Genomic DNA, 22,151 nt, shown 5'->3' with positions numbered 1-22,151 from the left:
AAAAAAAAAAGAAGAAAGGGGTGTATCCATTATTTCTGTGTAAGAGCTGGCCATGAGAAAAAAAAACTGGGGTGGGACAGTGGCTCACCCCTATAATCCCAGTACTCTGGGAGGCCAAGAGGGAGGATCACTTGAGCCCAGGAGTTTGAGACCAGCCTGGGCAACATAGTGAGATCTTATCTCTAATTAAGAAAAAAAAAAAAAAAGAATGGACAACCACTTTCAAGGTGTCTGCCCCTGGTGAGGTCATCACAAGGTTTCTTCTTTTTTTTTTTTTTTGAGATGGAGTCTCACTCTGTCACCCAGGCTGGAGTGCAGTGGTGTGATCTCCGCTCACTGCAAGCTCTGCCTCCCAGATTCACACCATTCTCCTGCCTCAGCCTCCCGAGTGGCTGGGACTACAGGCGCCTACCACCATGCCCGGCTAATTTTTTTGTATTTTTAGAAGAGATGGGGTTTCATCGTGTTAGCCAGGATGGTCTTGATCTCCTGACCTCATGATCTGCCCGCCTTGGCCTCTCGAAGTGCTGGGATTATAGGCATGAGCCACCGCGCCCGGCCTCTTTTTTTTTTTTTTGAGATAGAGTCTTGCACTGTTGCCCAGGCTGGTGTGCAGTGGTGTGATCTCAGCTCACTGCAACCTCTCTGCCTCCTGGGTTTAAGTAATCATCCTCCTCGGGAGGGTTCAGCCTCCCAAGTAACTAGGATTACAGGCACCCGCCACCACGCCCGGCTAATTTTTTTGTATTTTTAGTAGAGATGGGGTTTTACTATGTTGGCCAGGCTGGTTTTGAACTTCTGACCTCATGATCCACCTTCCTTGGCCTCCTGAAGTGCTGGGATTACAGGCGTGAGCCCCTGCGCCGGGTCACATCACAGGGTTTCTAAGCAAAGGAAGGCTGGTAGGTTTCTCAGACACTGATAAGTCACTCGCTTGAAGTGACTTGGGGGTTCAAGATTGTCTGTTTACTCTGGGTCCAATTAGATGACCCCATTCCAAAGAAGTAAAAACTTTTGGGCCGGGCATGGTGGCTCGTACCTGTAATCCCAGCACTTTGGGAGGCTGAGGCAGGCGGATCACCTGAGGCCAGGAGTTTGAGAACAGCGTGGCCAGCATGGCAAAATGCTGTCTCTACTAAAAATACAAAAATTGGCTTGGTGTGGTGGTGCGCGCCTGTAATCCCAGCTACTTGGGAAGCTAAGGCAGGAGAATCGCTTGAAACCGGGAGGTGGAGGTTGCAGTGAGCCAAGAGATCGCACTACTGCACTCCAGCCTAGGCAACATAGCGAGACTCTGTCTCAAAAACAAAAAAACAAAAAACAACAAAAATTTGGGGGCTGTCATGGAAGCTGTCTAGTTCTCAGACTGTGACTTGAGCTGAGTTAGCAGAGCCACGCTTGTCACTGTCTGTGGGCACTCAGGGGCACTCTGGAGAATCCATCCAATACCCTGGTCTTTAGAATTGTCACAACTACCACAGCTGTTGAGCGCAGCAGCCACAGGGGGTCCCAAGGCACGTGCCTCATCTCTGTCAACCACAGGCGCTTGTGGGATTATGATGCCATTGCATGCAGTGGGCCTCTGGCATCTGGTTTCCCATCAGCAAGAGCTCAGCACTGCGCCCAAGCCCAAAGGCACAACCAAACCAATCCTGGAATCCTATCTTAATAGTCTATTCCTGGGACACTCCAGGTATCAACTCTGTATTCATCAGGATGCAGTCAGGAGAGAAAAACCACAGAGTAACTTGAACAGGGAAAATTTAATATAGAGAATTACTGGCTTTAACAGTGAACTGGAATAATGAGGGCTTCACTGGTGAAATGCTTCTGAATTGACTGGAAATCCATCTGGGGTGCTGGGGAATGTTATTCCCAGAGAGGTGCCTCAGTGGAGGTGCTGTGTCTCCTACGCAACTTCTGGGGGCTGGAGGGTGCCAAGGGCAGCTGCTGACTGCCTGGTGCTTCAGGAGCTGGGTGCTGGGGAAGCCACACGTACAGCGGGGTCCAGAGGCAGAAGCACAACCAACAGGAACCAGGAAGGAGGCGCCTTTCCTCCTGTAATGCCTGTTTGGTGCCCTCTACTGACAAAGCTTATCCCCTTTCTAAAGAAACGCAGACCAAAAAAGCTGAATTTGGAATATAAAGTCAATAAATCCATAACCAGCAATACCATGGGGCCTGGGGGTGTGCTGGCCTTTAGTGAGTGGGGCAAAGGATGCTGCACATCCTATAGTGAGCAGAGTGGCCCTGTATGGGGGAGCACCATCCCTGTAAAGTGTCAGAAGCAGCTCCTGTGTCAGTCAGGGTCACTGCAAGAAATGGCAGTGCACTCACATAAGGACAGTTTGAGAAGAGTCTCTTGACAAGGTGAGTGTGGCTCTCTGCAGCTACTGACAGCCTGAGACTTTACCTCCCCAGGCCTGAAGAGGGGCATGGAAAGGGCTGTCTGAAAGAGTGACAGGAGCTGTGACCTTTAGCCAAGGGCAGTCAGGAATAAATACTGGGACTTCATGCTCTCTCCCTGTGATTGGCCAGCACCATTCCCCCACCCCCATGTTGAGTGAAGACAAATGGAAGCCAGAAGTGTGGCGAGCTACCAGACATTCCATGCAGCCCGCTGAGAAGCCACTCGAGTGGGGACAGGGCTGAAGGCTAGGCAGGGACAGGGCTGGCTGTATCCTGAGGCTGCTCCTCTGGCCCCAACTTCAGGCCCTCAGCCCAGTCGACCCCCACAACCTGGCAATTGGGCAGCATCTCCTCCACCAAGATCTGAGTGAGGCCTGGGTTGGACACGGCAGGGAGGTCCGAGATGTCCAGCCTGCGGAGGTTCCTGAAAAAGGGGGAGGAGGACAGGAAGCCAGTGTAAGGACAGTGTGTGTGTGTATAGGGAGGTACTGGCCAAATTTCAACCTTAGCTTCCTAAAATAAAATCTTTATAGCTGTCCAGGCACACGAAGCCCAGTGTGTTAACTGCAAATATGCAACTCTAGCTCCTACTGTTCTGCAACAGCATCGATATCATAGAGTTTTGACTAAAACAAAAAGGAAGAAAAACCAGGAGTCATTTAATTCTTCCAGAGACTCACTGTGACTGCTCATCTACCACAAATACTCTAGGTCTGTGATGGAGGCAGGGGGATATGAGAACTGCCCAACACTGCTCCTCCCCACTTCCTCTCCTGCATCTGTGTGAGGTGGGAGAGGTGCCTGCATACGGGGCCCAGCCCGAGCTGAGATCTCACTGGAGGTGGTGGAGGCAGGCAAGGCCCCGTTCGGAGACGCGGGGACAACCGGCCAGCGAGAGCTCCTGCAACGAGTCGGCCAGTGGGTAGAGGCGGCTGAGACACCAGTCGTCCACGTGGGGGCAGCGCTGCAGCGACAAGGACTGGAGCTCCTTCAGGAGGACTGTGGTAGGGAGAGGGCAGGATGGCACCAGGGGCCTTTCTGGAGCCCATCACCAAAGGGAAAACGTGGAGGCCTGTCCCATCTCCACTCCACCGCACTCACGGAGGTTGTCCAGGCCCTCGTAGTTGATTTCACAGTCACTGGCATCCACAGCTTCGACAGGCACTTCCCGGAAATTCCAGAACTCTGGAGAAAAATGGCCATACTTATCGGGCCTGATCCACTCCTTGTCTCGAAACCTGGAAACGGGAGAGGGAGTGTCAGTAGGGCAGCCGAACCTGCCCCAGGCCTCCAGCCTCTTCGGAACCTTCCCCAGCCCTATATAATATGTATAGGTCACCCCTGACATAACTAACTCCATCTTAGAAAAAGACTCCATCTGGCTGTGCGCAGTGGCTCACGCCTGTAATCCCAGCACTTTGCGAGGCTGAGGCGGGAGAATCACTTGAGTTTAGGAGTTTGAGGACCAACCTGGGCAACACAGTGAGACCTCGTCTTCACAAAAAAAATACAAAAATTAGCTGGGCTTCGTGGCTTGCACCTGTGGTCTCAGCTACTTGGGAGGCTGAGGTGGGAGGATTGCTTGAACCCAGGAGGTCGAGGCTGTAGTGAGTTGTGATCATGCCACTGTGTTCTAGCCTGGGAGACGCTGTCTCAAAAAAAAAAAAAAAAAGAATGTTTTGCCAATTTTACATACCTAGAAACTGAGGGTCAGCGAGATTACAGATAACATAAGAGCAAAAAGGTAAATGCAAGAATCCTGGTAGATGGGCAAAAGTTAAGGGACATTTTCAAACATGTATACTGTTTCTAAAGAAGTTGCCAGAGGAAGTGCTCAAATCAGACGGAGGGGTAGATGAAGTCTATGTGAACTGTCTTTTCCGAAAAAGAAAAAAGCAAAGGAAAGAGAAAGGGAAGGAGAAAGGAGGCGGGGAAGGAGGAAAGAAAGAAAAACAGTATTGAGCACAGGCCAGGTGCTGCCGGTGGCTCACGCCTGTAATCCCCAGCACTTTGGGAGGCCGAGGTGGGTGGATCACTTGAGGTCAGGGGTTGGAGACCAGCCTGGCCAACACGGTGAAATCCTGTCTCTACCAAAAATACAAAAAATTAGCCAGGCATGGCGGTATGCGCCTATAATCCCAGGTACTTGGGAGGCTGAGGCAGGAGAATTGCTTGAACCCAGGAGGTTGCAGTGAGCCGAGATTGTGCCATTGCACTCCAGCCTGGGCGACAGAGCAAGACTCTGTCTCAAAGAAAAAATATATATATATTGAGCACATAAGCATTGCTAGGCCTCTTACATTGCAAAATCACAGTCAATCTCTCACTCTCTCTGACAGGGTCTCACTGGGTAGCTGGGATTACAGGCATGCACCACCATGCCTGGGTAATTTTGTATTTTTGGTAGAGACGGGATTTCACTATGTTGCCAAGGCTGATCTTGAACTCCTGGCTCAAGTGCTGTACCTGCCTTGGCCTCTCAAAGTGCTTGGGACTACAGGCGTGAGCTACCACGCCCAGCCATTATTATTATTATTTTGAGACAGAGTCTTGCTCTGTTTATGCTGGAGTGCAGTGGCTGACCTCGCTCACTGGGTAACCTCTGCCTCCCGGCTTCTAAGGGATTCCCCTGCCTCAGCCTCCTAAGTAGCTGGGATTAGAGGCGTGCGCCACCATGCCAAGCTAATTTTGTATTTTTAGTAGAGACAGGATTTCGCCAAGTTGGCTAGGTTGGTCTCAAACTCCTGACCTCAGATGATCCATCAGCCTCGGCCTCCCAAAGTGCTGGGATTATGCAGGGCCACCTGCCTCAAGCTTCATTATTATTTTTTTAGACAGGTCCTCATTGCCCTGTGGCTAGAGTTCAGTGGTGTGACTATAGCTCACTGTAGCCTGGGCTGAGATCTTCCGCTCCCCAGCCTCCTGAGCAGTTGGGACCACAGGCATGTGCCACTGCACCTGGCTAATTTAAAATATTTTTGTAGGTCTCACAAAACTGCTGAGGCTGGTCTCAAACTCCTGGCCTCAAGTGGCCTTCCTGTCTCCCCGCCTCCCAAAAGTGCTGGGATTACAGACATGAGCCACTGTGCCTGAACACCACTTTTGACTTTTGAGACAGGTCTGCCCTGTCTCTAGGGGCTGGAGTGCAGTGGTGGTCTCGCTCACTGCAACCTCCTGGGCCCTGTTGTTTATCTTCCTGCTCAGCTCCTCCCCAGTAGCTGGGATTACAGGCTTCCTACCACCACAATAACCTAGCCAAATTTTGCAGGTTTTAGTAGAGATGGGGTTTCAGTCAAGGTGGCCAAGCCTGTAATCCCAGCACTTTGGGAGGCCTAGGACGGGCGGATCACGAGGTCAGGAGATCGGTGATCATCCTGGCTACCAGGGTGAAACCCCGGCCTCTGCTAAGAAATACAAAAACTAGCCGGGCTAGGTGGCTACTGTAGTCCAGCTACTTGGGAGGCTGAGGCCGGAGAATGGCGAACCCGAGGCGGAGCTTGCAGGAGCTGAGATCCGGCCACTGCACCTCCAGCCTGGGCTGGCAGCCAAACTCCCCGCCTCAAAAAAAAAAAAAAAAAAAAAAGAGATGGGGTTTACATTTTGGCCAGGCTGCTCTCGAACTCCTGACCTCAGATGATCCGCCCACCTTGGCCTCCCAAAGCGTTGGGATTACAGGCTTGAGCTACCATGCCTGGCCCCCATTCAGTCTTTATAGCAAAACTTGTAGGTTAGAAATGATCACCATCCCATTTTACACATGACAAAACTGAAGCTCAGGAACAAGTCTCAAGCCACACAGCCAGAAGGCGGCAGAGACCAGGGGACTCTGAAGCCTGTGTGACTGCAGAGCCTGGACGTTAGAGAGATAACCCACCACCTGCCCCCAGCCCGTTCTAACACCTTAGTGGTCATACTTGACTGCGCCTCCTTGCTTCAGGATGAAAAAGGCACCTGCACTGTATGGACCATGTTGCTCCTCCAGCCAGGTGAAGGATCTGCAGAAAAAACGGTAGCTAAGGGTGAGGCCTGGGGAGCACCACAGCCCTCACGATGCCCCAGTGCTGTTAGGAGGGGCAGAGTCCAGCAAACCAGGCATGCAGACAGACTGAGTCAGGCTGAAAATATATATTGGCCACCTACTAAGTGCTGGGCACTGGGGGCAAAGTGGTGACCAAGGCAGATAACATCCCTGCCCAGTCTGGAGATTAGTGCAGTAATCCAAGCCATTATACAGGGAGAAACAGGTAACAACCCAGGAAATAACAGCAAATTGCAGAGAATGTCAATTCCATGACCAAATAAAGCAGAGAGGCTGACTGGGAGGGGTGGGGAGCAGAGGGGTGGGGACGGTGGAGGCTGAGTTTGGGTGTTAATTGGAGGAGGTAACATTTGAGCAGAGATTTGAGTGGTGAGAAGGAACACAGTATAAAGGCTCAGAGACTCGAATTAGGATGGCTGAATAAATAAGAAGTAGGGATGTCGCCGGGCGCAGTGGCTCACACCTGTAATCCCAGCACTTTGGGAGGCCGAGGCGGGAGGATCACGAGGCCAGGAGATCAAGACCACGGTGAAACCCCGTCTCTACTAAAAATACACAAAAAATTAGCCAGGCGTGGTGGCGGGCACCTGTAGTCCCAGCTATTCAGGAGGCTGAGGCAGGAGAATGGCGTGAACATGGGAGGCAGAGCTTGTAGTGAGCCGAGATTGCGCCACTGCACTCCAGCCTGGGCAACAGAGCGAGACTCAGTCTCAAAAAAAAAAAAAAGAAGAAAAAAAAGAAATTGGGATGTCATGCTGACAGGGGGCCAGTAGAGTCCTGGTCAGGGGGTCTCAAAGCTCAGTAGGGGCTATGTTTTAGGCCTTGGAGATTGGTTCTCATTTGAAGGTTTGGAGCTGGTGATGGTAAGATTCATTGAGCTGCTTTGTAGATTATAAAAAAGTATGGGACAGGCCAGGTGGTGTGGCCTACACCTGTAATCCCAGCACTTTGGGAGGCTGAGGCAGGTGGATCATCTGAGGTCAGGAGCTCGAGACCAGTCCGGCCAACATGGTGAAACCCCAGCTCTACTAAAAATAGAAAAATTAGACATGGTGGCGTGTGCCTGTAATCCCACCTACTTGGGAGGCTGAGGCGGGAGAATTGCTTGAACCCGGGAGGCGGAGGTTGCAGTGAGCCATGATCACACCACTGCACTCCAGCATGGGAGACACAGCGAGACTCCGTCTCAAACAAAACAAATTTTGGCCAGGTGTGGTGACTCATGCCTGTAATCCCAGCACTTTGGGAGGCCGAGGCAGGCTGATTACCTGAGGTCAGGAGTTTGAGAGCAGCCTGGCCAACATGGCGAAAACCTGTCTCTACTAAAAATACAAAAATTTGCCGGGCCTGGTGGCAGGTGCCTGTAATCCCAGCTACTCAGAAGGCTGAGGCAGGAGAACTGCTTGAACCCGGGAGGCAGAGGTTGCAGTGAGCTTAGATTGTGCCACTGCACCCCAGCCTGGGAGACAGAGCAAGACTCTGTCTCGGGAAAAAAAGAAAAAAAAAAGAGTACAGGAACTAAAAACCAGTTATTGAGTGATTCAATTATAAAACAAAGGGACTTGGATCAGGTTATGAATGGTGAAGGCAGTGAGAACTGGTCAAATTAGAGATATTCTAGTATTTTATTGATGGTCTGGATGTGGAGGGCAGGGAAGCAAAGAGAGGAATTAGGGATGACTCCTTAGAATTTGGCCTGCAACAGGCCGGGCACGGTGGCTCAGGCCTGTAATCCCAGCACTTTGGGAGGCTGAGGCAGGCAGATCACAAGGTCAGGAGATCGAGACCATCCTGGCTAACATGGTGAAATCCCATCTCTACTAAAAATGTAAAAAATTAGCCGGGCGTGGTGGCGGGCACCTGTAGTCCCAGCTACTCGGGAGGCTGAGGCAGGAGAATGGCGTGAACCCGGCAGGCGGAGCTTGCAGTGAGCTGAGATTGCACCTGGGTGACAGAGTGAGACTCCGTCTCAAAAAAAAAAAAAAAAAAAAATTTGGCCTGAACAACTGGGTGGGCAGCACTAGCGTTTACTGGGATGGGAAGGCTTGGAAGTGAGCAGATGTTTTTTGGGGAGAAATCAGGGTTTGGTTTTAGCCATGTTAGGTTTGAGATGCCAGTTAGACTCTGAGTGGAGCTGGTGGGTGGCAAGCTGCCTATGTGAGCTGGAGTCCTTGAGAAGGGTACAGGTTGGAGATGGAGCTGCAAGAGACAACAAGGCTGGCACTGGAAGCCACAGTGCTGCCTGGGAATGGCAAGGACAGGACCTGGGCTCTGGTGGGCCAGGGTCTCCGCAGGGTCTTGCAGGCCAGGGATTCTCACCGATTTTTCAGATGCACCTTGCACATCTCCCTTTGGAGCAAGTAACCCCTCAGAGCCTCCACATCGTAGAAATGGTCGGTCAGGAACTGGAGCATCGTCCTTTCCTTCTTCTGATTGCCCTCTGGGACCACTGCCCCACCCAGGCGATGGATGCCCCGGGTCCCATTCCACATGGGGGCCACCAGGCGCAGGGACTGGGGAGGGGGAGAGGAAAGGAGCTGAGCCTGGAGCCTCCTGGGAGACACAGAGCTGGATTCCCCAGTTCTTGCTCCATGAACCTCAATCCCTCTGATTCCCAACTCGCCCTAAGTTCTTCCTTCAAAACTTCAAAATTGTCTGAGATTCCAAAAATTTCCCCATGTTTTTTCCAAGTTCCTCCTCCCCTTAGTCAACCCTAAATTCTCTCCTTGACTAGCCATATACTGTTGATTTTCCTAAATTCTTCCTCTAACTTTCCCCCAAACTCTTATTACTCAAAACCTGCATTATTTGACCTCTTAATTTCCCACAGATTTGCCCCTTAATTACCCAGTTCTTCTCCTGGGGTTTTCCCGTTTTCCCAAATGACTTCTTTCCCCAAAATATAATCTTAAAAACGTATCTCCAAACCTCATGGAGAGGGCGCTCTGAGCAATCCAACCAAGCTTGTCCAATCCGCCGCCTGCATGCCACCCAACACAAACATGCAAACTTTCTTAAAACATTAGGAGGATTTTTTTGTGTGATTTTTTTTTTTTTTTTGACTCATCAGTTATGGTTAGTGTATTTTATGTGTGGCCCAAGACAATTCTTCTTCTTCGAACAACGTGGCCCAGGGAAGCCAAAAGATTGGACACCCTTGAACCGATAAGGGTAAAAAAAGCATGAGCTTTGAAGAGGAGAGTAAAAAAGTGGAGGGGTGTGGCCACAGGGAAGAAGCCCCCAAACGCTTCAATTTTGCTTTCAAGGTCTCCTCTTAATCTACCCCAGCTTCTCTTTGCTTTAACCAATTTTTTTCAAATTTTGTCGATAATTTTACCCACACCTTTATTTTCCTTAAAAATTTGAAGCTGCCAACCTCTTTAATTTTCCCTAAATTCATTCCTTGATTTTACCCAATTCTTTCTAAATCCTCTGAAAGAATATCTCAAATTCTGCTCTTAATTTCACCCAGATGATGCCCTTGGAACCCCCAAATTGATCTCTCGGTTCCCCCGCCCATCATGCTTTTGAGTTTTCTGTAAAAAATAGGCAATTTCCCACGAACTTTTCTTACATTTATCCTTCGGTCTCCTAGGACCAAATCCCACATCCTTAAACAATCCCTTTCAAGCCCTCTTGTCGTACAGGCCCCACCCTTGCCTGTCCATTAGCTCCTTGTGTCATCCCTCCCTCTGATTGGTTAGTCGCGTCGCTCTTCGGAGGTCACTCCCTCATCCCCACTGGATACTCTCAGTCAAGTCCCTCCCTCGCTAAAGCGTCTCCTCCGCCTGCGACCCCCACAGATCCTTCCTGGCCCCCAATAGCCACAGGTTTGCACTCCCAGTACGGGGCTTGCCAGTCTCAGCCCGCTGCCTCACGGCTCTTTGCTCTCGTGGCCGCCAACAGAGGCTTGAATGCGGAGGCTGCAGAGCGGACTTCAAATTTAGGGCTCTAGAACTCCGGTCACTTACCAGCCAGGAAGCCGCCATCTTGCTAAGATTACGTAACCGGAAGGGGTCGGTCTTATCCCACTAGCCTGGGCCAGGGCGAACTTATTCTCCTGTGGCCACGCCCCGCGTTTTCTAACCGTCCCCTTAAAGGTGCACGCACTTTTTACTCTCCTAGGGTTTAGGGATTGCTCCCAGCGCCCTCTCTCTGAGCTTCAAAACCAGACACAGGTCGGGCGCGGTGACTCACGCACCTGTGAGCCCAGCACTTTGTGGAGGCTGAGGCGAGAGCATCGCTTGAAGCCAGAAGTTCAAGACCAGCCTGGGCAACATAGGGGAGACCTTATCTCCACAAAAAAATAGGGAAACAAAAAATAAGATATTAGCCAGGCATGGTGGTGCATGCCTGTGGTCCCAGCTACTTACGAGGCTGAGGCAGGAGGATGCTTGAGCCAGGGAGGTCGAAGTTGCAGTGAGCTGTGATTGCGCCACTGCACTCCAGCCTGGGCGACAGAGCAGACGCTGTCTCTTAAAACAAAAAGTTGAAAAACAAAACAAAAAAACAGGACTCCACAATCTTTCCCTAGGAGAAGATGGGGTGTCCTTCCCGGCAGAGTCTCTTTCTTTCCTGACTGCAATTGCAGTCTCCCTGAGCTTTCTTGTTCTTCCAGCTTCCTCTTTAAAACAGGGAATGAGGGGGCCGAAAAGCTGACCACGTCATTTTTTAAAATTAGGGTCAGGTAAGAGAAAGAGTGGGTGAAGAGGTTAGACTTCAAGGTTAGAGACTGAGGTGAGATCTCAAGACCAGTTCGGAGTTCAAAGCTAGATAGCAGCATGCAGAGCCATTGTGAAGTCTTGTGGATAGCAGTATTCATTCATTCATTCCAAGAATATTTACTGAACACTTACCACATGATGGCAGGCACTGTTCTAGCTGCTGAGATTACCAGAGTGAGCAGGACAGACCCAGTCCCTCTCTCAGGGAGTCAACATTCTGGGCTGGGACAGCATGGATATGGGAGAGGATGGATAAGAAACAAAGGAATCAGCAAGATAATTTTGATAATAAGCAGATAAAAAAAAGTGACTGAGGCGTAGGGCCATCAGCAAAGGTCTCTCTGAAGAGGTGACATTGAAGTGGAAGTGAATGATAAGGAAAGAGCCATTCAAAGATCTAAGGGAAAAGAGCTGCAGGAAGAGGTAGCCTCTAGAGCAGAGAGGCCTTGAGGTGGGAACCAGCTTGTAGACAGAGATAGGAGACTGGGTTAAGAGGTGGGCAGGGGCTGACGGTGCAGGCCTGGTAGGGTTTTATTCTATTCACAGTGGGAAGAAGGGAGTGTTAAAATCGGATTTACGTTTTTTAAAGGTCATTTCTGCCAGGTGGAGAATGTACCTTAGAGCAGTGGTCCCCAACCGTTTTGTTACCAGGGACTGGTTTCGTGGAAGACAATTTTTCCATAGACCAGGGGGCAGGATGTGGAGTGGGGATGGCTTTGGGGTGAAACTGTTCCACCTGAGATCATCAGGCATTAGATTCTCATAAGGAGCAGGCAACCTGGATCCCCCACAGGCACAGTTCACAGTAGGGTTTGCCTCCTATGAGAATCTAATGCCACCGCTGATCTGACAGGAAGCGGAGCTCAGGCGGTAATGCTCACTTACCTGCTGCTCGTCTCTTGCTGTGTGGCCCAGATCGTAACAGGCCAGGGGCTGGTAGTGGTTCTCGGCCCAGGGATTGGGGAACCATGTCTTAGAGGGCAAGGGTGGATGCAGGGGACCAGTACAAGAAGCTACTGTAACAGTCTAGGCAAGAGATGAATGGGGATGGGGCAGAGGAAATGGTGAGAAGTGCTCAAATCCTGGATCTGTTTTGAAGGTTAAGCCAATAGATTGAGAAACTAAAAGCAGACTGGCATGGCTGTGCACATGAGGAAACTGAAAGAGCAGCAGGTTTAGGAGGGTGGGTGTGGTGGCTGAATAACAGACCCTTTCCGCCAGATACTCATACTTGTGAATCCCCGGATACTGTGGCTATGTTACTTTCTATGGTAAAAGGGACTTGGGGCTGGGCACGGTGGCTCACGCCTGTAATCCCAGCACTTTGGGAGGCCGAGGCGGGTGGATCACCTGAGGTCGGGAGTTCCAGACCAGCCTGGCTAACATGGTGAAACCCAGTTTCTACTAAAAGTACAAAAATTAGCCGGGTGTGGTGGTGCATGCCTGTAATCCCAGCTACTCTGGAGGCTGAGGTGGCAGGATCGCTTGAACCCAGGAGGTGGAAGTTGCAGTGAGGTTGCAGTGAGCCGAGGCTGTGCACTGCACTCCAGCCTGGGGGACAAAGTGAGACTCTGTCTCCAAAAAAAAAAAGGGGGACTTTGAAGACACGACAAAGTTAAGAATCTTGAGATGGGAGATTACCCTTACCATGGGCAACTGGGTAGGTCCAACGTAATCACAAGGGGCCTCTCAGAGGGAGACAGGAGGGTCAGCATCAACAGGAGATGTGATGATCATAGATAGAGAAGGTTGGGGTGATGAAGGAAGGGGCTAAGAGCCAAGGAAGGCAGATGGCTTGCAGAAGCTGGAAGAGACTAAGAAATAGGCAGTCTTCTAGAGACTCAAGAAGAGACCCAGTCCTGTGCACCCACCTTAGACTTCTGACCTCCAGAACTGTAACGGTGACTTTGTGTTGTTTTAAGATTGTGGTCATTTGTTACAGCAGCAACAGGAAATGCATCCAATGATGGGGCTCCCAATTGAGAGTTCTGTGTTGACCACATTCACGTTGAGGTGTCTGAGACACCCTGGTGGAGCTGAAGTAGAGGAGCGGCAGGACTCATTTCCTGGTCCTGACAGGATAGAATAAATAAAGTCTCCGGAACCAGCAAATGACATAAAGGCAACCTCTAGTTGCCCTCACTGCTCATCGGCTTAAGGCACTCCCACCAGCGCCATGACAGTTTACAAATGCCATGGCAACACCCAGAAGTTACTACCCCTTTTCTAGATTTCTGAATAGCCCACCCCTTAATTTGCATGTAGTTAAAAGTGAGTATAAATACTGCCAGCCCACAGCCCACGTGCTGCTACTCTGGGTAGCCTTACTCTGCCAGGAGCTGTCCTTCTGCTGTACACAGCCGCTTCAGTAAACCTGCTTTCTTCCACGGCTTGCTCCCTTGCTCTTGAATTCTTGGCTGAGTGGAGCCAAGAAACCTCCAGGGCTAAGCCCCAATTTGGGGACTCACCTGCCCTTCATCAGGGCTGCAGAATTAGGGTGTGGAACTCAAGGGAGAGATCAGGACTGAGGCCAAACATTTGGAAGCCAGTGACATATACATGAAATTGGCTGGGACTGGTGGCTCACGACTGTAATCCCAGCACTTTGGGAGGCCGAGGTAGGCAGATCACCTGAGGTCAGGGGTTTGAAACCAGCCTGGCTAACATGGTGAAACCCCGTCTCCACTAAACATACAAAAATTAGCCAGGTGTGGTGGCGTGCACCTATAACCCCATCTGCTCAGGAGGCTGAGGCAGGGGAATCGCTTGAACCCGGGAGGCAGAGGTTGTAGTGAGCAAAGATTGCACCACTGCAGTCCAGCCTGGGCGACAGAGCGAGACTCTGTCTCAAAAAAAAAAAAAATTATCTATATAATTTAATTAATTCATTCATTTATTTATTTTGAGATGGAGTCTTGCTCTGTCGCCAGGCTGGAGTGCAGTGGCGTGATCTCGGCTTTCCGCAACCTCTGCCTCCCGGGTTCAAGCTATTCCACTGCCTCACCCTCCAGAGTAGCTGGGACTACAGGCGCACGCCAGCATGCCTGGCTAATTTTTGTATTTTACTAGAGACGGGGTTTCACCCTGTTGCCAGGATGGTCTAGATCTCCTGACCTTGTGATCTACCATTATATATATATATATAAGCACTTTGGGTCTGAAGGAAGGGTTCAAGGCCGAGAGAGGCCTGCAGTGCTTCCCAGACTTTTCCACAGCAGAAGCCCCACCCTCAGCAAGGATGATATACCCATAGGCAAGTCCAGGGTCAGCAGAATTGGCTGCTCGGCCCTAGGCCAGCAGCCTGGACACAGGCACTCCAGCTGAGGGATTGCTCTGTTGGTGCCCCTGGGAGCCATTCCTGCCCCCAAAGGCACACTGGTGGGAAAGCCCTGGGATGACCTGTGCTGAGAGGACAAGCAAGAACCAAGCTATGGGGAAGCCAGAGGTCAAATGGAGGCTGAGGAGAGGCTGGAGAGGCGGTGGTGGTGGGGGGCAGGTGGAAGGACAGAGGGTGCCAGGCATCTACAGACACTGAGCGCCCCTGAGGGGTCAGACCTGAGATAGACAGGGAGGGGCAGAGTTTGACCTCTGCAAGAGACTGTGTTTGAACCCTTTGAGCAGAGTTGAGGTTAGACTTCAGAAGGAAAAACAAAAGCACAAGGCCAGCTGATTTTCTCTGAAGAGTGGACTTTGGGATACCTTTGCCAGGAACCCCATCCCACTCCCTCTGCCCTTTACTCTCCACCACGCACACAGCTCCCCGGGGGACCGGGCCACCCTGGACCTTGCTACTTCCTGCTCCTGGCAGCCATAGCTCAGAGACCATGGAGCTGTGGAGGCAGCTGAGTCAGGCTGGACTGGTGCCTCCGGGGCTGGGCCCACCCCCCCAGGCCCTGAGGGAGGTCCCACCAGTGGAAATCCCTGGTCAGACCCTCAGGACTGCAGGGACAGACACTGGAGGTGCCTGGGATAGTCTGCTGTGGATCAGGGAGGAGCTGGTGAGTGAGGGGTTTGGAAGGGAAAGAGAGAGAGAGAGAGAGAGTAAATGAGAATGAATGGAAATGAAGGAAAATAGAGAGGGCCAGAGACTGAAAGACAGAATCTGAGAGACAGAAGCAGAGACATGAGAGGCATGTACAGACAGAAAGACAGACATAGAGTGAGGGACAGGAACAGAGGTGGGACAGGGAGATCCCAAAAGAGAGGGACAGAGGTGGGAAGCAGAGACTGAGAGCAGGAACAGAGACAGAGGGACTCAGACTGAATTTGAGAAAGTTGAGGAGGGCAGAGACAGGGCGAGCGAGAGAAAGAGAGCCAAAGGCAGGGGCAGAGAAATAGCAAAACAGAGACAGAGAGACAGGGGCATGGAAAGACAAAAAATAAATGGGGACAGAGACAGACAAAGGGAAACAGAGACAGAGATAGATAAGAGAGGGAGGAGACATATTACTGAGAAACAGAGAGAGAAGTCAGGGACAATGAAATGGAGAGACAAAGACAGAGTTACAGATCAAGATACACTCTGAGAAGCAGGAAGGCAGTTAGGATCCATTGGCACAGTGAGGACCCTGCCCAGGCACCATGGCCAGGACATGAGTTGGGACCTGCTCTCATCCAGGCCCTGGCGAGACCCTTGCTCTCTGGGGTGGCATCCCTGTGACGTCCCCTTCCTACCGGCAGGAGAACCTGCGCCGAGTTGATGTCCAGCTGCTGGGACAGCTGTGCAGCCTGGGGCTGGAGATAGGGGCGCTGCGGGAGGAACTGGTCACCATATTGGAGGAGGAGGAGGAGAGCAGCGAGGAAGAGGAGGAGGATCAAGAGCCCCAGTGGAAGCAGGAGGAGGAACACCTGGAGGCCTGCCCAGCCCCACACCCCCCTGACTTTGAGATGATGATCTGAGGCTCTGCCAGTGCATTTAGGTTGACATACAAATTAGATGCAAATGTATGCAAAGGGGAGGGGAGATTTGCAGGTCAAATCAGATGTGGAATCAAGTATACCCCTTTAGTAAGTGCTTTCTCTGAAGATGCCTGCAATGAGATTTAGACATTGGCCTGTGAGCTATGGGTGTGTTGGCAGATGACATGAGGATGTGTTTGGAGGTGATGTGGGAGGTTGTAGAGAAGTTGCAGGTGCTTTTGCAGATGAGCCTCAGCTGTGCTGCTGAGATGGGGTCTCTGCAAATGTGATGGTGATGCATACAGATGGGATTTCAGATCAACGCTGTCCAGTATGGTAGACGGACAGCAGACACACATGGCTATTTAGTGCTTGAAACATGGGGAGTCCAAATTGAGATGTGCTGTGAGTGTAAAATACACAACAAATATTAAAGGCTTAGTATGATGAAAATAACGTAAGACATCTCAATCATGTTTAGATTAATTACTTGTTGAAATAATAATGTTTTGATCATATCAGTAGTAGTAAAAATATTACTAAAATTATTTTCACCTGTTTTTAAATTTTGTTGTGTGTGCTGTTTCCCTCCCTGTGTCCAAGTGTTCTCATTCTTTTTTTTTTTTTTTTTTGAAATGGAGTTTCGCTCTGTTGCCCAGGCTGCAGTGCAGTGGCGTGATCTTGGCTCATTGCAGCCTCCACCTCCTGGGTTCAAGCTATTCTCCTGCCTCAGCCTCCTGAGTAGCTGGGATTACAGGCACGCGCCACCACACCCAACTAATTTTTGTGTTTTTAGTAGAGACGGGGTTTCAGCATATTGGTCAGGCTGGTCTCAAACTCCCGACCTCGTGATCTGCCCGCCTCAGCTTCCCAAAGTGCTGGGATTACAGGCATGAGCCACCTCGCCCAGCCTCATTCTTGTGTTTACAAAGCACTTTGTAGTTGGAAGTGCGGGTCTTTTCAGAGAAGTGAAATGTTGACAGAGGAGGTGCTGATTCCTTTCCATGGGAGTTTTCTCCTTAAAAATAAGCCACTTCCACTTTGGGAGGCCGAGGCTGGGGAATCAGTTGAGGTCAGGAGTTTGAGACCAGCCTGGCCAATATGGTGAAACCCCGTCCCTACTAAAAATACAAAAATTAGCTGGGTGTGGTGGCGCACACCTGTAATCCCAGCTACTGGGGGGGCTGAGGCATGAGCATTGCTTGAACCCAGGAGGCGGAGGCTGCAGTGAGCCAAGATCACGCCGCTGCACTCCAATCTGGGAGCCAGAGAGATACTCTATCTCCAAACAACACCAACGGAAAACCAAGCTGCTTCCTTTTGTCCAGTGGAGACCCCAGGATTAGGGTGGGGTGCAGGACTGGGGTTTAGGGATTCAGGCTTCATTCCCAGCCTGGTCCTCATTAGCTAACCTGAGCCAGGTCTGCAGCTTTTATCAGTACTGCTGTTTGGGGGTTGGGGAGAACATTGAAGTCACGCCCAGCAGCCAGGGAAGGGGGAAGGAGACCCCACAGAGCATGCAGTGGCACGGCGTTCTCGCCTTCTCTTGGCATTCTAGACAGAGGCCCGGGGAGTCTGGGGGTCTCTTGGCAGCTACATCTAGACAGTAGGAGTCGTAGGGAATGAGGATGTTGGATGCCACGGCCCCAGGGTCTGGGTCATGCTTCACAAGTGCCAGAGTCCCGTGTCTCTTGGGGAGAAAGACATGAGTGGAGGGTACAAGGGAGAGGCTGGTGTAACAGGTGCTCCCTATTCAAGAACAGAATGGAGGATGGACTCGATGTTTAAGCAGAGTTGCCCTAAGCCATGGCCTGGGCCACAGAGGTGAAATCTATGGAAGAGAGTGGGAGTTTGGGTGAAGGGGGCCAGCCCCACCAGTGCTGTCCTCAGCACCACACTAACTGAGCTCCTTCCAGCAGTGACCAAGTCTGCACCAGGCAGACTGGGTCTCCCAGACCAGTGGGAGAAGATACCCATCCCTACCCAGGGACAGCGAAGATGGTCAGAGTGGGGACAGAGGAAGTATAATCTGAGGGATCAGGGCTGAGATGATGGAGGCGCAGGAGGCTGAGGGGACCCAGAGAAGGCAACAGGCCCAGGCTGAAATGTCAGGAAAGTGATCTTAGAGGAGAACTGAGGCAACAAGGAAAAATGAGCCAAGTAAAGAAAGGGAATGGAGCTGGGCATGGTGGCTCACGCCTGTAATCCCAGCACTTTGGGAGGCCAAGGCGGGTGGATCACCTGAGGTCAGGAGTTTGAGATCAGCCTGGCCAACATGGCGAAACCCCGTCTCTACTAAAAATACAGAAATTAGCCAGGCGTGGCGGTGCATGTCTATAGTCCCAGCTACTCAGGAGGTTGAGGCACAATAATTGCTTGAATCGGAGAAGTGGAGGTTGCAGTCCGCCAAGATTATACCACTGCACTCCAGCCTGGGCAACAGAGTGAGACTCTGTCTCAAAAACAAAACAAAACAAAACAAAAAAACAAAAAAAAAAGTGAAAGAAAAGAATATAAAAGTAGAAAAATAGCATATACAGAAGCCATGGGGGTTATCTAGTGATCTAGCCCCCTGCTACTCAAAGTGCAGTCATTCATGGAACACAGCAGTAATAGCATTGTTACAGCTGTCTAGTGCTACATAACAAACAGCCCCCAAACATTGTTGTTTCAAAACAGTGACAGTGTGCATTTTGCTCATCTCTGCTCCATGCGGTCTGAGGCTTCAGCTAGAATCACTGAAGGTGCATTTGCTCTCCTGTCTGGCAGCTGATGCTGGCTGAGGCCTGGGGGGCCTCTGTTTCTCTTCTTGTCTTGTCTCTGTATGGGCTAGGTTGGGCTCCCAAGGAGCTTAGAGAATGGGTTCCAAGGGCATGTATCCTGAGAGGGAGCCAGTCAGAAGCCACATCACCTTGTGTAGCCCAGCCTCATCAGCCATGCAGGGTCACTCTCACCATGTTGATGCCATTGCAAAGTCCTGATCAGGTTCAAAGGAAGGGGAAATAGCTTGGTGTGGTGGCTCACACCTATAATCCCAGCACTTTGGGAGGCCAAGGCAGGCGGATCACCTGAGGTCAGGATTCGAGACCAGCCTGACCAACATGCAGAAACCCCATCTCTACTAAAAATACAAAATTAGCTGGGCGTGGTGGCACATGTCGGTCATCCCAGCTACTTGGGAGGCTGAGGTTGGAGAATTGCTTGAACCCAAGAGGCGGAGGTTGCGGTGAGCCGAGATAGTGCCATTGCACTCCAGCCTGGGCAACAAGAGCAAAACTTCATCTCAAAAAAATAAATAAAGGAAGGGGAAATAGACTCCACCTTTTCATGGGCGAGTACAACGTTCTGGAGGAGCATGTGGGACAGGAAACACTGCTGAGATCATCAGTGGAAAACACAAGCTACCCCAGCAGCCGCTTGCTTGGTAGATGTGCTCACTCCCAGACCCATGCCAGACCAACCAAATCAGCTTCTGTGCATAAGAAGAGTTCCAGCTGCTGCCTTCACAAATTAGGTTTGAGAAATACTGTTCTAAATCACAAATGTGACACGGCTTTGAGCAGGGAAACAGAAACAGTAATTACATTTAGAGGGCTCCCTCTGGCTGCCGAGTGGAGGTTGGATTAGAGGGCTCAAGAGTGGTGGTCCAGTAGAAAGAACCAAAAAAAAAAAAAAAAAAAAAAAATTGGATGAATTGAACATTATCAAAATTCCAAACCTGTGTATACATAAAAAAAAAAACACTATTGAAAATAGATTGCTGGGCACTGTGGCTCACCCTTCCAGCACTTACGGAGACCGAGGCTGACAGATCACTTTGAGTCAGGGAGTTCAAGACCAACCTAGGCAACATGGCAAAACCTCAGCTCTACTAAAAAATACAAAAATTAGCTGGGTGCGATGGCAAGTGCCTGTAACCTCAGCTACTCAGGAGGCTGAAGTGGGAGGATTGCTTGAGCCTGGGAGGTCGAGTCTGCAGTGAGTCGAGATCATGCCACACTGCACTCCAGCCTGGGTGACAGAGTGAGACTGTCTCAATGAAAAAAAAAAAAAACAAAAAAGAGAAAAGAAAATAAAGAAAAAGGCAACGTATACATTAGGAGAAAATAGTTGCACAAATATATCTGATAAGGCTCTAATATCTAGAATATATAAGGAACCCTTACAACTCAGCAATATAAAGAAAAATATTAATAGTTCAGTTACAAAATGGGCAAAGAACTTGAATAGCCATTTCCCCAAAGAAGATATACACGTTATTAAGTCAATAAGCAGATGAAAAGATGCTCAACATTTGTATCAGTAAGGATTCTCCAGAAAAACAGAATAAATTATATATATAATTATATGTATAATTTAAAGTATAATTTAATTTAATGATACGTATAATTTAGGTATATATACCTGTAAGTTAGGTATCTATATAATTTATTCTGTTTTTCTGGAGAACCCCATTTGTATATTCAAATTGGCTCATGTAATTATGGAAGCTGAGAAGTCTCACGATCTGCCATTTGCAAGCTGGAAACTGGGAAAGTTGGTGGTGTATTCAGTTCAAGTTTGAAGGCTTCATAACCAGGAGGGCAAATATCCGAAGTCAGGAGAAGATGGATGTCTCAGCTCAAACAGAAACAAATTCGCCATTGTTTTCTCTTCTCTGTCTCTTTTTTTTTTTTTTTTTGAGACAGACTCTCGCTCTGTCGCCCAGGCTAAAGTGCAGTGGCGTGATCTTGGCTCACTGCAGCCTCTGCCTCCCGGGTTGCAGCGATTCTCGTGCCTCAGCCTCCCGAGTAGCTGGGATTACAGGCGTGCACCACCTGTCCGGCTAATGTTTTTGTATTTTTTAGTAGAGAGGGAGTTTCACCATGTTGGCCAGGCTGGTCTTAAACTCCTGTCCTCGTGTGATCCACCCGCCTCGGCCTCCCAAAGTGCAGGAATTACAGGCGTGAGTCACAGCGCCCGGCCAGAAAATTTTAAACATTACCCATGGGGCTTGGTTGTGCTTCTACTGGGCTCCAACCTGCTGTGATGCCCTATCTCCACAAGGTGGCGCCAAGACACACCGCTGCAGCCCCTCCAGCCAAGGCGAAGACCGTACACAGGAGTGGGACGGGACTGTGAGGTCCTTTGAGGAAGCCGGTCCCTATAGCGGGCGTCGTTGAGACAGGCTATTCCCACACAGGGGGCTCCTGTTGAGACAGAAATTCCAAGTTCTGGTGAGCAGGAGATAGGCAGTGTTATGGGCTGAATAATCACTCCTAAAGCTACCCATGTCACAATCCCTGGAACCTGTGAATGGTAACTTTTATGGCAAAAGGGCTTTGCAGATGGGATGAAGTTAAGGATATTGAGGTGGGGAAATTCTCCTGGGTTATGTGGGTGACCCTCAATGGAATCTCAAGTGTGCTTGCAAGAGAGACAGAGGGAGCCCTGAACACAGAGAAGGGGAGGATGTGATAACAGAAGTATGAGGGTGAGTGGTGTCAGGAAGGGGCTGGAGCAAGGGAGGCAGCAGCCTCTAGAAGGTGGAGAAGCAGCACAGATGTTCCCCTGTAGGCCTCCAGGTCAGCACAACCCTGCCAGCACCGTCCGTTGACACTTCTGACTCCAAAACCACAAGAACATCATTTCGTGTGGGTTTAAGTGACACATTTGTGACCACTTGTAGCAACAGCTGTGAGAAACTTCTACAGGCAGGAACGAGGCGCAGAGGCAATGGTAATTTTCCTATTAAATATAACTTAAGCTAAAATGAAACTATCAGCAATAGAACTGATGAGACTGTGGGACGGCTGGAGCAGTCACACAGGTGCTGGGAGTATGCCCTGGTACAAGTGCTTTGGAAAATCCCGCGAAAGTGTGTGTGACCCTGAACATATAGTATCTAGGAGCCAGCAGTTCCCCTCCTGGGCATATACTAAAGAGAAACACGTGTAGGTGCTCACCAAAGACACCTGCTAGAATAGTTACAGCAGCCCAGTTTTTTTTGTTTTTTGTTTTTTGTTTTTGAGATGGATTCTTGCTCTGTCGCCCAGGCTGGAGTGCAGTGGCACGATCTCGGCTCACTGCAAGCTCTGCCT

At 50.2% G+C, this 22,151-nt stretch overlaps 2 protein-coding genes across 9 annotated transcripts; one reads left to right on the top strand and one right to left on the bottom strand.

Annotated features, from left to right (window-relative positions):
• Positions 1-1,744: 1,744 nt before the first annotated feature.
• Positions 1,745-13,316, bottom strand: DMAC2 (distal membrane arm assembly complex 2). 8 transcript variants are annotated; one of them, XM_009194569.4, is made up of 6 exons: positions 13,044-13,248; positions 8,768-8,961; positions 6,324-6,404; positions 3,511-3,647; positions 3,246-3,408; positions 1,745-2,833 (listed from the first exon to the last, which is right to left on the bottom strand). In XM_009194569.4, exons 1-6 carry the CDS (start codon positions 13,173-13,175, stop codon positions 2,656-2,658), a joined length of 885 nt encoding a protein of 294 aa, XP_009192833.2. In that variant the 5' UTR covers positions 13,176-13,248; the 3' UTR covers positions 1,745-2,655. The 8 variants fall into 8 exon arrangements, with proteins under 8 accessions (XP_009192833.2, XP_003915636.2, XP_003915637.2 ...); XM_003915587.5 differs by lacking the exon at positions 13,044-13,248 and adding an exon at positions 10,420-10,601; XM_003915588.4 differs by lacking the exon at positions 13,044-13,248 and adding an exon at positions 10,023-10,408.
• Positions 13,317-14,313: 997 nt separating this feature from the next.
• Positions 14,314-16,619, top strand: ERICH4 (glutamate rich 4). The gene is made up of 2 exons (XM_003915590.5): positions 14,314-15,170; positions 15,853-16,619. Exons 1-2 carry the CDS (start codon positions 14,997-14,999, stop codon positions 16,069-16,071), a joined length of 393 nt encoding a protein of 130 aa, XP_003915639.2. The 5' UTR covers positions 14,314-14,996; the 3' UTR covers positions 16,072-16,619.
• Positions 16,620-22,151: the final 5,532 nt, after the last annotated feature.

This window comes from Papio anubis, chromosome 20, assembly GCF_008728515.1.
Source record: "Papio anubis isolate 15944 chromosome 20, Panubis1.0, whole genome shotgun sequence".
NCBI classification, from domain to species: domain Eukaryota; kingdom Metazoa; phylum Chordata; class Mammalia; order Primates; family Cercopithecidae; genus Papio; species Papio anubis.
Note: the sequence above shows the minus strand (reverse complement) of the source record. Positions and strands in the feature narration are given on the sequence as shown.